The sequence below is a fragment of the Fistularia commersonii genome, chromosome 16, assembly GCF_037954325.1.
Source record: "Fistularia commersonii isolate RoL2024-O1a breed Wild chromosome 16, RoL_Fcom_v1.0, whole genome shotgun sequence".
Taxonomy (NCBI): domain Eukaryota; kingdom Metazoa; phylum Chordata; class Actinopteri; order Syngnathiformes; family Fistulariidae; genus Fistularia; species Fistularia commersonii.
In genome coordinates this window covers 18,420,193-18,436,151 of record NC_141299.1, presented here as the reverse complement: position 1 = coordinate 18,436,151, position 15,959 = coordinate 18,420,193, and the positions used below count along the sequence as shown (strand labels likewise).

Here is a 15,959-nt window from a genome sequence, read left to right as displayed (position 1 = left end):
CCCCCCAGTTCTGAAGGAGCGGGTAGTCTAATGTTCCCCCAACTTCTGGGAGAACCTCCCGCCTGGGTACCTTCGCCCTCCGATACGCAGCTCATGAGGTTCATCCCCGGCGTGGCGTCGTCACAGACGCATCTTCAGCTTTGCACCTGGAAGCCGCCGGGCGGTCGTCGCCTCTCCATCGCAAGACGGCCTCCTCAGAGGGCCCGACATTCAGCGCTTTCCGGGCTTCGCTGTGGGTCGTCCACCGCGGCACCGGCCACGGACACTTCCTGTCTCGGTAAGGTGACCGGGTCTCGGTTGTTAAAGCCACGCGTTGGTCATCTTCACCGGCTCAGGTCTTCACTATAGGCTTGGACGAATCCGTCGATAGCAGGGAAAGTCTTGGATTCACCCGACCCTCCTTGCGGTTTTATGTCGGCTTCTCTCATTTGACCGTCCTTGTCCAAAAGAGGGAACTCCCACTCGGGGCTGGGAATCATCACAACCCCAAGATAATTCTGTTTTCCCCACGCCGAGGTCACATTGCTGTTATTGTGACTTTGAGCGAATGGCCAACAACCAGCCGTAACGTGACCTTTTCAAGCTGCAAATGAGATCGTGAGGAAAAATCTAAACCAATGTGACGAAGTTCTCGGTTTTTATTTCTTACGGATCGTAGAATCTCTGAAGCCACAGTCTGACAAAGGTCGCTGAAGACCCGTCATACGTGACAACGGGTCCGACGAGGAGATCCTTTCACATCTGCTGATGCGACGGCGCAGAACAAAAAGGACGTATGGATTTATTATGATTGCTGTGATTCCAAAACAACAAGACAGAAAATGTGGGTGTGAAGGAGAGGAACCCAAGTGGAGATGAGGCTTCATGGAGTGGAGAAGGTGGTGGGGTTTAAGTCCTGAGGGTCGACAGGCCAGAGTAACGGAGAAGGTGGAGAGGTCGGAGCGGTTGGAGGAAAGGCCATAAGGAAGGTGGGGGGGATGGAGGTGCGAGCAGCCGTGGTGTCTGGTTGAGGGACACCGAGGCAGAGCTGGAGATGTGGAGGCTCCTCTGTGGGAGCGAGAAGATCAGGAATGAGTCCATCAGAGGGACGGCACAAGTTAGATCTTCTGGAGATAAAGTCGGACTCGGATGGTCTGGACATGGACCGAGGAGGGATGGTGGCCACCAGGCTGGAAGGATGATGAGGTTGGTGCTGCCAAGCAGGAGGTCTGGAGGTGGAGCAGAAAGGAGGTTCATGGATGGAGGGGAAGGAGGGCTTGAGAAGAAAGGATGCGGGGAAGAGGGTAAGATGGAGGCGGGCGATTGGCTGTGGCCTTTTTCAAAAGGCACCTTTATTACCATGTATCTTCTCATAGTGACGGTGTGAACATCTTCTGAACATCTAGATAGCGTTGAGCTCGACCGAAAGACAGAATCCAAAGCTCCTGGACTTTAATATCGCAGAAGGTGTTGTCTGCTGGAGAGGGCGGGGGGACGAGGGCTTCGGCAAATTAGCATAAAAGCTAATATGGATGGCCGTATGAGCGGAGGTGCGGCGCAGCAGATCCCCGAGGCTCCGGCTGCGCCGGGCCGGTAGAATTCATTATCATACTGATGCGACGGGACGGAGCTGGAAATGCCATATTTGTTAGTAACGGCCTTTTCTCCCTTTCCAGCGATCTTTTATTGGATTCATGGGGTTTTTGGTCGTCGCGGGTTGAAATAAAACAAGCAGGTGCATCGCAATGAGTTTGTTCTACGCTCCGTTAGACCTCGTTTCTGTGTCTGGATGCACCGGGGCTGCCGAGGCTCGCTTGCTGCCCAGAGACGGAGGGTGTAGCTCTTGTTGCCTGGAGACGGAGGGTGTAGCTCTTGTTGCCTGGAGACGGAGGGTGTAGCTCTTGTTGCCGGGAGACGGAGGGTGTAGTTCTTGTTGCCGGGAGACGGAGGGTGTTCTTGGACGTGGTGACGAGAAGTTGCGCTCACTTTGCCAACCGCCCCCCTCGGAGGTGGACGTCTGTCGAAGCTCTTCCCCCAAATGACGAAGGCACTCTTGGCCCAGGAGACATGTAGGGTACACAACTAGTTTGGACCTCGATGTGCTTGGTTCTTGGAGATGCTTCTGTAGAAGGCGGACGACTTTAAGTTCTGAAGATCGAGCGACCGAGAGGGTGGAGAAGAGGTGAAGAAGTAGGTTGAAGTGTCGGGGTGAGGGGAGACGTCGAAGGTGAAGGTGATTCGGAGGCGGTTTGGACACACCGAGGAGAAGGTAGGAGGCAGCTGAGATGAAGATATGGAGGTTCCTCAGAGTCCATCAGAAGGAGTCCATCAGAGGGACGGCACATGCGAAACGTTCTTCAGATAAAGTCAGACTTGGGTGTTTTGGACATAGAGAGGTGCTGAAGATCTGGGTGGAAGGACGATGAGGTTGGAGCTGCCAGGCAGGAGGTCCAGAGGAAGACCAGAGAGGAGGTTTCTGGGTGGAGACGGGGAGGACAATTAGATGGAGGCAGATGATTGGCTGTGAATTAGACGGAGGCAGATGATTGGCCGCGGCCCCTGAAGGGAGGAGCCCAAAGGAGAAGGAGACGTTTCTGAAGTTCCTTCTATCTAGAGCCTCCACGCCGGCATGTCAGTTACTGATATTTGTGGAGTTTGCGACGTCATGAGGTTGACGTGTCTCCGCTGATAAGAGCAGATGTGGTTTCTTTCCCTCGGATCCAACGGTCTTCTGAGTTTCAGCGGGCGTGACGCCGCCGCTGCCGCCGCCGCCGCCGCTCGCTCTCTGCGCTCCGAGCCGGCGGGCCGGAGACACTGAGTGTTTACTGGATGCTTCCAGAGCGGCGGCTGGTAAAATGCACAGGTAACTTGAGTTCACCCAGGTTGTTCCATCTCTGCTTCCTTTCTTCTGTTTGGCCTCTTCTCTCCCCACATTGCAACTCCATTCAGATGAAACCGCCCCCGTTTCCTTTTCGTCATTCTCTGAAGTTTCTCTGTGTTTGTCTTTGAAGAGCTCATTTGATCCTAAATGTTGCTTCGGGTGCTTCCGGCTCTCGGCGAGAAGCTCTCCTGGTGTCTGCGTGGGGTTCCTTGGGGTTCTCCGGTTCCTCCCACAGTCCTAGAAGACGCAGGAGCTTCTTTGGAGAGCCCGAATCGCTCGTTCCATCGAGTTTGGATCTGGTATTTCAGGGCTTCTTTTCTGGCTCCCGTTCCTGCCGGCCGACCGTCCAACTCCCTCACAAGCAAACTCGTCATTCTGAAGGCTTCTTTGGCTCAGCAGCATAAAAATCATCTGATCTCCCCAAAATACATTTGAAAAAATACATGTTTTACCACATGGCTCTTAGGATTTATTTTTATTGCTTCTTTTAAATGTTTATTTTCTGTTTGCATTTCAGTCCTTGAGTGTCATATTTAAGCTTTGGGTAAATGCATAAATGCAGGTTTGCTCTTAAATATATTTTCTTTTAGAGTTTTATTTATTTCCAGCTCCAAAAAACTGTCAAATCTTGTTCAAAGATGAAAAGATGAAAACCTAAAAGATGAAAGATGAGGCGCACGTTTAACCTTCCAATCTGTGTCATTACAATGAAAAGGTTGAAGTGATAAACAAATATATGGAACATTCGAGCTTTCAATTCTTGGACTATTTGTTGTTGTTCTGGAAGGCTAACGTTAGCATACTTAGCTCCGTGTTTGGACGTAGATTGGACTCTTTGACGCCCGACGCCTCCTGACACAAAAGACACGCAGCTTTTTCTCCTCGAAGCACAAACGCGTCTCGGCCTTCCCATCTTTCTTGAAACCACCTTCCATCTGCGTCAACTCTTCTCTTCCTGGACATTCAGGGATCATTTGTGTCTCTCAGCTCCACATCGACGTGGACGCGCTGCGATCTAATGGCGGGCAACGTGATCGGCAGGAATTGCAGGAAATGTAGTTTCTGGTCAATGAACACGTTTGACTTATTTATTCAAAGACCATCGGACCTTTCAAGACGTTCTCACGGGCCACAGAAAATGTTGTGGCGTGCCACATTTGGCCCGCGAGCCTTTAGTTTGACACGTGATTTAAACCTAAACGCTCGGTCATGTCATTTGGAATCCATCAGACGTCCCTGCGGGCGCCGACAGCAGCGTCTGCATCTTGAAAAGGATAAAACTAAAAACAAACTCCTGCTCTTTAGCTTCTCCATCCTGTGCAGGTCCCTCTGCAGGGGGACGCAGTCCGGCTACCCATCTTAATGAGAGGGGTGCGTGTGCGTGTGCGTGTGCGTGTGCGTGTGCGTGTGCGTGTGTGTGTGCGTGTGTGTGTGCGTGCGTGTGTGTGTGTGTGTGTGTGTGTGTGTGTGTGCGCCCGTGCACCCCACTATGTCAAACTCGGACTGGCTTTGTTTGTTCCCTGCATGTAGCAGCCTGATGTCTGGTCACAAGGCCAGAGCTGAGTCTCTGCCAATACATGGAAAGGGCTGTTGTCAGCACACACACACACACACACACACATATGTGCGCACTCACACACTAGCACACAATCACACACTCAGCAGAATAACAGATAACAGGAGCCCAGCATGACGGCGGCCGCGGGGAAACACACATCATTGATTCACCTCAGAAAGGGGCAGGTCTGCATTTTGATATTGTGTGTGTGTGTGTGTGTGTGTGTGTTGCTGCAACAGTAGATCCCTTGGCCAATCAGAGAAAGCGAGCGCCCTCGGAGGTAACGTGAGGCCGAGCAGCGTTCAGTCCCTCCTGTGTTTCTGTCGTCTAAATGCTGCACTTCTTCTTCTCCCCCGTCTCTGCCGGCTGCTCCTCGCCGGCTCCTCGCCGGCTCCTCCATCTCCGTCATGTATTTCCTCGTCCTCGTCCTCCCTCCGCTCCGCACCCAGCAGGTCCCGGGTGTTTTGGTGAAGCATAAAGCTGTTGTATGTTTCCCCCCTGATCCCCGTCACTAATCCGTGTCTTCCTGCGGTGTGTTTCTGTCTCCTGTCCTGCAGATCGCCGCCGCCGCCGCCGGCGACTGAGTGAAGATGGCTCACTTTCAGAACAACTTCTGGGTAAGTGGCTTCCATCAAACTGGGAATTTCTCACGATAATTCCAACGGCGAGAAGAATGAAGATGGCGCGGGCGGCGTTGACATCGCCACTCGTACCGGCTCCGGTCTCGGCCCGGCGGCGGCCGTAGGCGTCGGGCTCGTCCGCGAGCGGCGGCGGAGGGTCGGTCTGGAACCTCTCCGCTCGTCTCCGGCCGCGCGGGTCCGTCGGGCCGCCGATCGGGGATCCTGTTACATGTCGTGGAGATCCTGTTACGTGTCGGGAACCGAAACACCGAATACCTGTGTTTGGGTTCCCTGCCGACCTTCTGGGTCCTTTTTGAAATGTGTCTATTCAGTAATCCTCACAGCGACACGCCCGCGGCTGGATTTCATGTGTTCTGTGGCATTTAGTTTTCCTCGTATGCTTTTAGTTTTCACAAAACATACAAGAGGTTCATTGGAAACCTAAAATTACCTACAGGTGTGAAGGAGTGAACGGTTGTCGTGTGTCTCTATATTGTCGAATAGAAAAGAGCTTTGCTTTAATCGTGGGGAGGTTTCAGCCACTCGCGGCGGGAACTGAAGACCGTGCAAGAAAATGTGATCAAAAATAGAAAACTAAACCTAACCGGTGTCACAGTATACATATATATATAAATAGTAAGGCTTGTTGAACAAGTTGCAACTGAACAGTGTGTGAATGGTGGCGTTCTTTCTGAATCCCTTGCTTGTGGGCGTCTGGCTGGACGTCCCTCGGTCAGGCGAGGAGGAGGGCGGGAATCCCACCGGGAAGGTTCGCTTCCACGTCCGTCTCCATCTGACGAGTGGATTTGTTCCGAATGTGAATTCACGCCCCAAAAGCGAGCTGGTCGCCGTGCCGGTCGTCCCGCTCCGCCCGGTGTCTCCTGCTCGGCTATTTCGGGCGCGTCCCAGTTCTTCGACCTCCTCTCGGCATCCCCGGCAGTATCGGCCCGACGTTCCCCGTTTCAAGGCAGAGGGCACGTGAAAATCCAGCACCGGGCCTTGTAGCCGTTGCGCACGTGCGTTCCCATGGGGCCGTCGTGCACGGCGAATGCTAAATCTTCTCGGGACGATGCATTCGGACCGGGACCTACAAAGATGCCAATAACGTGATGGAAGCGCCCGTCTGGCCGGGGCGAACATTGTAACCCTTTAAAAGCGTTGAATCTTCAACACCTATCGAACGTTCATCACGTGTCCGAGCGCGTCTGGGAAGAAGGTGCTGACGTTCACACGCCGAGCCATGACACGTGTCGACGTGGCAGCGGTCGATGCCATCGATTCGGTGTCGGTCGGCGGTGACACGTCTTTGGAGATCAGACGCTCGTGACGCTCTGCCCGCCGAAGTGCCGCGACTCCCCATCTGGAACGAGCGCCTTTCGGTAACTCGTGCGGTAACCATGGCAACAAATCACATATGAAAAGAAATGTGATTGATACGGATTTTCCCCGACCTCGTGGATGCGAGTGTCTCAGCCGTGGCGTCGGTATCTGTGGTTAAAAAAAAAAAAAAAACCATGAGCAGATTTGATTTGGAAAAAAAAGCCTCGGCAGCGCGCGGCGGTTGTTTCTTGGCGAGGAGCGCGAAGCAGCGGCCGCTCGCCAGCAGCGCCGGATTTACGCGTAAACAAGACAAATGTCACGGGAGGCGGATTGCATCGGCGTCAACTCGGCGAGCGAAGACGGGCCCGAACAGAACTCGTACGGACCTTCTCGGCGCCGGCTCCCGCCTAAATGAAATCTGGGGAAACTAAGCGGCGGTTTGGGCTTCCGGCTCACAGCCAGCAGGTCCTTTCCTGTGTGGAGCCTCCATGTTCTCCAGCGTGTCTGCGTGAGGTTCCTCCGGGTTCTCCGGGTTCCCGACGCAGCACAAACACATGCGGCAGGTTCATCGGAGGCCCGGCGTCGACCAGACGTGTGAATGAGAGGCCGAACGGCCGAATGTCTCCTGATGGCGTGAATGAGAGGGTGAATGGCGGCGTAGCTTTGGAACGTGAATGACGTCCGTCTCTGACCTGTGAGTGACAGAGTGAGAGGCCGAATGTCTTTCCTGACATGTGAGCTGTCGTACGTCTCTATATGAGGCGCCAATGAGAGGGTGAAAGGTCGTACGTCTCCGTCTGTGGTCATGTGATCAACGGGTCCAGGCTGAACCACCTCTCAGCCACCATCACTGACACACATGCTGAACGAATGACTGCAATCTTAGTTACAAAGGCTGTAAGCTAAAGTATGGTGTGTGTGTGTGTGTGTGTGTGTGTGTGTGTGTGTGTGTGTGTGTGTGTGTGTGTGTGTGTGTGTGTGTGTGTGTGTGTGTGTGTGTGTGTTGATGTGGATAATGATCCCACCCAGTGCCATTTCAGACTTAAATAGCTGTAAAACAAATCAGCCCTTTAGTTAATTAGCTAGCTTCACTTGGGAACAGCACACACACACACACACACACACACAGCCTGGCCTTGTCTGGCTCAAGAACGTTCACAGCCGCTTACAAAGCCTCTGCAAATCAAACTGTCCTTTTCCATTAAGTACATAATAGCGTTGCTTGCGGCCCGCAGAGAAGCCCGTCTTCCATAATTAACTCCATCTTGGGTGAATTAAAGCCACCGTCCAGCCTGAAACACGCCGCCGTCCTCCTCAGCGCGCCATCTCGCACGTCTGTGCACGAAAAAACATTGTATGTCTGGACATTTGAGTAAAACTCTAAATGTTTCCGTGGTGCTTATTTATTACGTCGCCGCAGTAATAAAAAAAAAAGGGCCGTATTTCGTTCTGACGAAGAACCGACTTGAACAAACTTCTATTTCACTCCCTTTAATCACTGCAACACACGGCAGGTGTCGAGCTGACTCCTCACACCACTGCAAATCACTGAAATAGTCGTCGCGCTTCCAACGTCTTGCTACTGGAGGCTCCTGAGATGAGACGCACCCGCTAAAGAGAAACCAATCAATCTGTGGACATTTAAAGGCTGCATTTGTCTTTAAGGTTGTCACGTTCACACAGAAACATTTTGAAATCCATAGCGGTAACATCCACAAGTAGGAACTGTTTTTTCCCCCCAAACGGTGGCTGTAACACGGACGATGAAAAAGATGAATGATAAATAAGACGAGGAAAAGTCCATGTTTTCTCCGCACCTCGTCCTCCAGCGGATGTCCAGCTCGCTCCTCCTCCTGCAAACTAAGACCATTCAAGTCGTCTTCTTCGCCGTCTGAATTGAACGGCCTCGAAATTTCACACTTATTTCGTGGGTCCGATGTGACGAGGCTCAGTGTTTGGTGGCGTGAAGCTCATTAGCCCAAAAAATCCAGAAATTAGCCGCATCGTTGTTTAAGCCGCAGCGCTCGGAGTGTGTGGGAAACTAGCAGCTAATAGTCTGGGAGTGACATCTGCTCATTCATTCATTATCTATAGCGCTCATCCTGCAGTGTGTGTGTGTGTGTGTGTGTGAGAACCTATTCACATGTTCATAGACATGCAGTGGTTCCCCGTCTCATTCCCAGGTGGTGTAAAGACACTCATTGGTTCAGGCGTCACCTCGAGATGTACAAACCTCGAGCCTTCAGCGACCCGAGGTGTGTGTTCTTGTGTTCTCATGTGGTTTGGCGCCGCAGCGCTAAAAGCCGGTCATTCTCGGACCGGGGCGTCCGGCGGATGATCTCGGGCCTGGAGTCCCGCCTCCAGCGGAGCTCCTGACGTATCGCCGCCCCGCTCTGGACCCTGGCGGGGAACGGGACGGCAGATTGATGGCATAACGTGATGGATTGGATAATAGCGGCGCGATAAGACTTTTGTGTTGAATTAGCTTTTAGACGTCTCGTCCACCGGCGGAGAGAGAAAGAGCCGCCTTGACTTAACCTGATTTGAAGTACGAGCTGATCAGAGTCGGCCTCGCAAAAGCACATTTCTGTCCATAACTTGTAGATCATGACACAACTGAAGGCAGATGCCGGATAGGATGAAACCTATCATGGTCCTGATTTGGTTTCCAGAAAAGACCAGACAGGGATTGTAAAATGTGTGCGATAATTGAGAGTAATATTTCTGCGAGCAGCTCTGAAGCCCCCTGGGGCTGCACAGGGACGAGGGCCGGCCTCGCGCCTGATAGATTCACCCGGGTGTGGGGGTGTGTGTGTGTGTGTGTGTGTGTGTGTGTGTGTGTGTGTGTGCGTGTGTGTGCGCGCAGTCCGAAAACACCCGGCTGGCAAATAAGTTTTTTTTTTTCCGTGCACTCCTTTGGTCAGTGTGTGCACGGCTCTTGAAGCCTCAGATGGCACCGGGATGCAGGATTACTCCAAATACTCCATTCCTGGCGCTGAAGGCGCCTCCGCAGTGTGTTTGCTGGTCTGCATGTTCTCTAGAAAGGAGCGGCGGATGGAACACGTCGTCAGGAAGCGAAGCCCGGCAGACTCGCACCCCGACACCAAATCTCCCAAAGCGTGAGGTCGATTCCGCCGCCTAAGAAAGGATGAATGGAAGTTCATCACCAGAAAGTTCCTTGGGACGACGGAGCCCCGTTTCTGAGTCGTTGTAAGTCAGCTATGATTAACAGGGTTCTGTGCACGGCGAAGCGGCGGTTATTAAACGCTTGCGTGGCCCCCTGCCGTGGTCGCCCACCGCCTGTGGGAGTGGAAATGCCTACAGGGAGCTGATTCCAGGAACAATTCTCACTGCTGCTTTTCACCTCTAATAAGAAATGCTTCCCTTGAAATGATGAAACTCCTGACTCGAGGGACGTCTGATCCACCATCTGCGATGGCCGGCTTGCTCATAACCTAAAGTCGCAGCTGCTGGAAGAATCCAGTCCCTTTTTTTTGAGTTGATAATGGAAGGAAAGGGAAAGTGAAGGCCGTTGTGTTTCCTCTGCGCTGCAGCGTCCGTCATCCCCGCGACCTTTAACAAAGTTAACCTGCTTCAGAGGTGCATTTTTGCCACTTGTGACTCAGAAGAGGCGTCTCATTCCGCCTTTGACGGCCTCCAAACCTGCACCGTTGGCTGTTGAAGTGCTGCGATGGGAGTTTCCCCTCTTCTCACTCCAACCGCTGACAAATGCAAGCAGATCCACCTCCACCTCCACCTCCTCCTCAAACCTCCTCCTCAAACCTCCACCTCCACCCACCCGTCACAGCACGGCTTCATGAGAAAGTTGTGACTCCATACAGATTTCCCCGCCTCCCCTCCTCCTCTTTCATTTTTCTCTCTCTTCTCCACCATCGCTCCCATCATTGTGATGGTAATGGGCTCCATCTTGTGCAGCCAAAGTTGCATTAATCAGACGCGAGGGGTTTGCATTCACTGAGCGTCGTGGCGCTCGGAGCTGTGAGATTCCTGGGAATAACTTATTGTCGGGTTTACAAGCGTTTATCTTCCGTCGCCCCGCAGGTCACGAACCGGTGTGAATCGGATTAGCTTAGCATCCGCGCGAGTCAGCGTTTACCTAACAGTTTTACCTTTTCTCTCTGTTTTTTTTGCTCCGTTTAGTGTCAATGTGTTTTATACACATTGACATCCTTTCAAAATGAACATTCGCTGAAACAGGAAGTACCAAATACAAGCTGCAGAGCACCTTGCATCAGAGCTCCTTTGGTACAAGGATCTTATTTTGAGCTGTTTTCACTGTTTCCCCCTTATTGTAATTGCCTAATACAAAGGTATAATGGTTGTATTCAGATTAAATACTGTGAACTGACAAAAGTTTTATTACTTGAACCCCTGCGCCTCGACCCGCTCCATGGAAACATTTTTAATTTTGCTCTTGGATCTAGGGTGAATGCTAAGGCTAAATGCTAAAGAGAACTAGATAAATGTGTTCATGTAAAGGCGGCGCTCGTCTTGAGGCAGCAGACGTCCCTGTTGTAACGTGACATTTTCACACAGAAACATTTTTTAAACTTTTAATCAAATCCATAACGGTCGCATCCACAAATACGTCCTGTCCAAACGGTGTCTTGAACAAGGCCGACGAAGATGAATAATATATAGCGCAGGTAAAAGTCCATCCATGCGTTCATCCATTTTCTTCATCCTCCTCCGGCCGATGTTTATCTGGAACTTCCTCCCGCGCACTAAAAGTTGCTTCTTCGCCGTCGGAATCGATCGGCCTCAGAATTTCAGGCTCATTTCACGGGTCCGATGTGACGAGGCTCGATGTTTTGGGGCTTGAAGCTCGTTAGCCCAAAAACATCCTAAATTAGCCGCATGGTTGTTTGAGCCGCCGCGCTCAAAGGAGCGGCTAATAGTCCGTGAATGACGCCACTAGAATAATAAAACATTCAAATAGAATAAACACGTTGCTGTTTTGTAGCCGTAGCGCAGTGGAAGCATCGCACTGTCAAAGAAATGAATTGCGGCACAAAAGAGCCCACGAGTGTCGACCTCTACCTGCAGCAGGTCCTTCCGTCCAGCCGCCCGGGGCTGAAAGCCAAGACAAGACGTGCACGGCGGCGGCCGGAGACCCGGGCGCTCCATGTCAACAAACCCCCCTGCTAAGCCACGGTTTATAAGAAAACCATTTGCAAAGGATTCTGCATCCTTAAGCCTCCAGCGGGAGGCGTCTGAACTCTGCAAAGCCCAGAATAATAGGCTGCGCGCGGTGGACTCGCCGTTTGCACGGCGTCAGCAGAATACACCTCCATTAGCGCTGGACAGGTGCTGAATCAAGCTGTGTGTGTGTGTGTGTGTGTGTGTGTGTGTGTGTGTGTGTGTGTGTGTGTGTGTGTGTGTGTGTGTGTGTGTGTGTCTCAGTTCACCTTCCCTTGGAGCGGCTAAGGTTTCCACAAAGGCCTCCGCCAGCTGAGCGGCCGCTCAGGCCTGTTTCTTGTTTGCTAGCAGTCGAACGCCGACCTGTTCTGACAAGTGACAAGGTTGTGGTTTTTAATATGAAAAGTGTGAATTCTTCCAGATCAGAGCTTGGTCCGGCCCAGGACGCGGCCGGAGGTCGCAGCTCGTCCGGTGAAAGGAAATCTGCTAATGCGTCTGGAAGCAGGGCACGCATGGCGTTCAGATGACGGACCGTATGAAGGATTCGGGCGGTGCGATGGCGAGGAGGCGAGGTGGCGAGGTGGTCGTCAACAAGGCCCCGGTTCAACTCTGCCTTCTGTCTGGAGTCCAAACATTCTCCCCGCGTTCCTCCCGGTTCTTCGGGGTTTGGCGTGTGAATAATAACGGTCGCATGCGTGATCAAGGGGTTCGGGGTCGCGACCCCGGCGCCGTCAGCCGACCCGCGAGCGTTCCGTCTTCCTGTTCCCTTGAGTTCCCTTGCGTGGACGGCGTTATGGCATCATATAGAGAACGGCTGCGAGGCCAAATGGATGAACGAGAGGGTGAACGTAGGATCCGACGTATTGAGAAGGAACGCACGAGTTCCAGTTGGAAAGAAAATGTTTCCAAGGCTGATTGAAGTCCAGAAGGTGTGATTCCACACAGCAGGTTAGCGTTGGTGAGACGAGATCCTGTTGGCATTAATAATGTAACTTCTGTTCAACGCCACAAGCACGGTAAACCGTCTTCCCAGCATGTAGCACGCCGCCGACGCCGCTCGCTAGCGTCCCCAAACACTCTTTTTTTGCACGGCCCCACCGCCCACATTCCTCACTTTTTGTGCAACTATTTAAATAATGTGCATGTTCCCAGGAATACTATTTTTTTTTTAAATATTTTTTCAGCTACCGTCCTGCACCAGGCATTCCCTATTTACGCTTTTTTCTTTTTCTTCATTTTAAAGCTTTCAAACATTAGAATTGAGAATAACTCAATCTTATTTCATATTTTAGAGGAAACCCCCGTGTGTGTTTCTGGAGGTTCATGTAACGTCCTCTTATTGAAGAACGCCAGTCGCTCGCTCAAAACAATTGCTGTCCTAACCGGGGGTTTCAGAATATCTGTCTCTGCCTTGCACTCTGTGTGTGTGTGTGTGTGTGTGTGTGTGTGTGTGTGTGTGTGTGTGTGTGTGTGTGTGTGTGTGTGTGTGTGTGTGTGTGTTCGTGTGTGTGTTCGTGTGTGTGTTCGTGTGTGTGTTCGTGTGTGTGTTCGTGTGTTCGACCCTTCCTTGCCATTCAGCTCATTCCCCTGGTACCTGGAACGGGTCTGTCCACCTCTGACAGGGTATTTTTAGGCCGGCGAGGCAGCTGTCCGTCCGTCCGTCCGTCCGTCCGTCCGTCCGTCCGTCCGTCCGTCCGTCCCTCTGCCGGCGCAGACGGACAGCCGGACGCCAGAAAAAGGGTGTGTGTTTTGTAGACGCGGCCAAGTGGCGCTGCTGAGGTCATGCACTTTGCATGATTTTAAGCCAACAAAGGCTTAAATGTGTGTCCTTTAAATATTCATCCAAATACGCCTCTCAGCTCTTCACATTTAGTTAAAGTTTATTGTTAAAAGTGGTGAAATGTCAAGGCTGCATCTCCGTAAGCAGGGTGTCAAACTGGTTTTGGTCCGAGGGGCCGAATACCGACTGATTCCATGTGGAGCGGGTCGGACTCCTAAATCATTACCGAGAAGCACCAAGTCCAAATTTTTCCCTGTTTTGGTTAAAAGGAGGTAAACAGGTAAATGAGTGAAATCTTTACATGTAATGAACTGTTCCTCTAAAAATACATGATGAATTAATATTAGGAATTAATATTAAAAAAGAATTAATGAAATGACACCCTAAAAATATTGAGTTAAAAGAGAAACTCTTGTCACTGTGGGAAAGTTTGCCGCTAGAATTGATTAGAAAATGGATTGTTAGCATGTAGAAGAGCAGGAATCATGTTTACAAGGCTGATGGGGCTATTCTGGCTATTCTTATCTTTTTAATTTTGCCCCTTTTTTTGCTATCATTGTTGTGTTTTTATAGAAATAAGATAAGAAAAGATCTTTTCACAATGTCACTAGATGTTTTTCATCAAAAAGTCATTTTGTTTTCAAATTTTGAAGCAAAAAATATATTACAAAGTTACTTTTTGATTTTTTTTTTCCTTGCCTGTTTTTCACATAAATCCCTGTCCAGGATCCCTGGCCTGAAGAAGGCCTTCCTTCCTTCCTTCCTTCCTTCCTTCCTTCCTTCCCTCCTTCCTTCCTTCCTTCAGTGTTTGTGGAAGTGTGTTTGAGGTCAGAGGTCAACAGTGGAGATGCCGGAGATGTGAAGCGCCGTCCTGACGTCTCTCAGTACCATCAACATGTCGGCTCGCCGTTTGGCCATTTGGGTGCTAACAGACTATGTGTGTGTGTGTGTGTGTGTGTGTGTGTGTGTGTGTGTGTGTGTGTGTGTGTGTGTTACAGGGGGAGAAGAATGCCGGCTTCGACGTGCTCTACCACAACATGAAGCACGGCCAGCTGGCGACGAAGGAATTGGCTGAATTTGTCCGCGAGAGGTGAGGAGCTTCCTTGTGTCAGCGCGGGAGGCGGAGCCAGCGAAGCGCCTCACGCTGGATGGCGTTCATCCATTCACACACACATTCACACACACATCGGCACACGGAGGTGGCGCGTGACGTGAACCGGGTCGTCGTCGGCGACCGGCGGGTTCTGCGTGCAGACGGGAATCGAACCCACAACTTTCCGTCTGTTTTTATTTTCCGTTGTTTTTAACGCTCCTCCGCCCGACCCGCTCCGCACCTTGGCCAATCACAGGTGATTCGGCCTGGAGATCGGCCAATCAAGCGACGGTCGCGGGTCTCGGACGTCAAACGCGGCCCCGTCCGTTGACCGGATTACGATTGGAAAACAGGCTAATGTGGAAGAACCAGTCGGATTCTTGTGCACTTTATCTTTGCTGATGAGATATTTGTTAAACGCAAATGCAGGAAGTCCAGCGTGGCCCCGTCTACTGACAGGAAAACTGTTGGAAAGCAATAGTTGTGGCGCCTGATTGAAGAAAAAGCACAAATCCACCTTGGCTAAAATGAAATTTGGTATTTTTTGTGCATGAAGATGGCGGGAAAGTAATGATCTAATTAAACGCCTACTTGAAGACGGCCGTAGGTTGTATTAAATACTCGTCATTATTGATTAGCAATGATTGAATCGAGGGCCGTAATGAGTTTCCCATAGGAGTTTGTGGGCTCACAGCTGAGAGCACACACACACACACACACACACACACACACAGACACTGACGTAAGGAGATATAACACTGCCGTTCATGTGACGTCCCTGTGCACATTCCTGGCCGAGGGGGAAATTCACTTAGCGGCTCAGACAACAAATCATCTGACAGGAAATGAAACGGTGCCGGATCCCGTCGGATCACAGAGACGAGTGTGTTCGTACATTTCCTTTGTGCGTTTCCTCTCGAACGCACAAACAAATGGGACGCATCCTGATAAATTAATGGGATCATCAGTGAGTTATAAAGAGTTCTACAGATGCAGTATTTGCTTTGAGAATGCGGCTGCTTTTTGTTTTTGCAGACCTAGAGAAAGCATAGGACAGGGTGCAGAGAGAGGAACTCTGGTATTGTATGAGTCTGGAGTGGCAGAGAAGTATGTTAGACTGGTGCAGGACATGTATGCTCGCTGTGAGACACTGGTACGGTGTGCCGTGGGGGTAACAGAGAAGTTCAAGTTGGAGGTGGGACTCCATCAGGGATCAAATCTGAGCACCTTCTTGCTCGCAGTGGTGATGGACAGGCTGACAGATGAGGTTAGACAGGATTCTCCATGGACCATGATGTTTGCAGATGACATTGTTCTTTGCTCCTCAGATTTGTAAAAAGCGAGTGCAGGGACTCCATGTTTGTCTTGGCACCTTCCCTGAAATGATGATGGACACTTCCTGTATGTCAGACTGACACTTTTCTGTTCAGTGAAACTGAGGAGGAAATGCATCCTCGTGTAAACGGGACCAATATCGGCCAATTCTATTGACTATTGGAATAAAACGCAGAACCTTTGTCTTCGTGTCGAGGGCGGCGCTTTCGTCGGCGTGCATTTGGTTTCAGCCC

General features: G+C 51.2%; 1 protein-coding gene across 3 annotated transcripts in view; it reads left to right on the top strand.

The window, feature by feature from the left end:
• The window catches only part of fcho1 (FCH and mu domain containing endocytic adaptor 1), a 47,485-nt gene that overhangs the window by 8,203 nt on the left and 23,323 nt on the right, over positions 1 to 15,959 (top strand). For 2 of the 3 annotated variants that reach the window (XM_086162303.1, XM_086162304.1), the window contains exons 2-3: positions 4,976 to 5,035; positions 14,297 to 14,388. In XM_086162303.1, coding sequence (XP_086018429.1) covers positions 5,009 to 5,035; positions 14,297 to 14,388 — 119 coding nt within the window. In that variant the 5' untranslated portion in view covers positions 4,976 to 5,008. Of the gene's footprint in view, positions 1 to 4,975; positions 5,036 to 12,406; positions 12,467 to 14,296; positions 14,389 to 15,959 lie in introns of those variants that run through there. The other variant, XM_086162305.1, reaches the window with a different exon arrangement.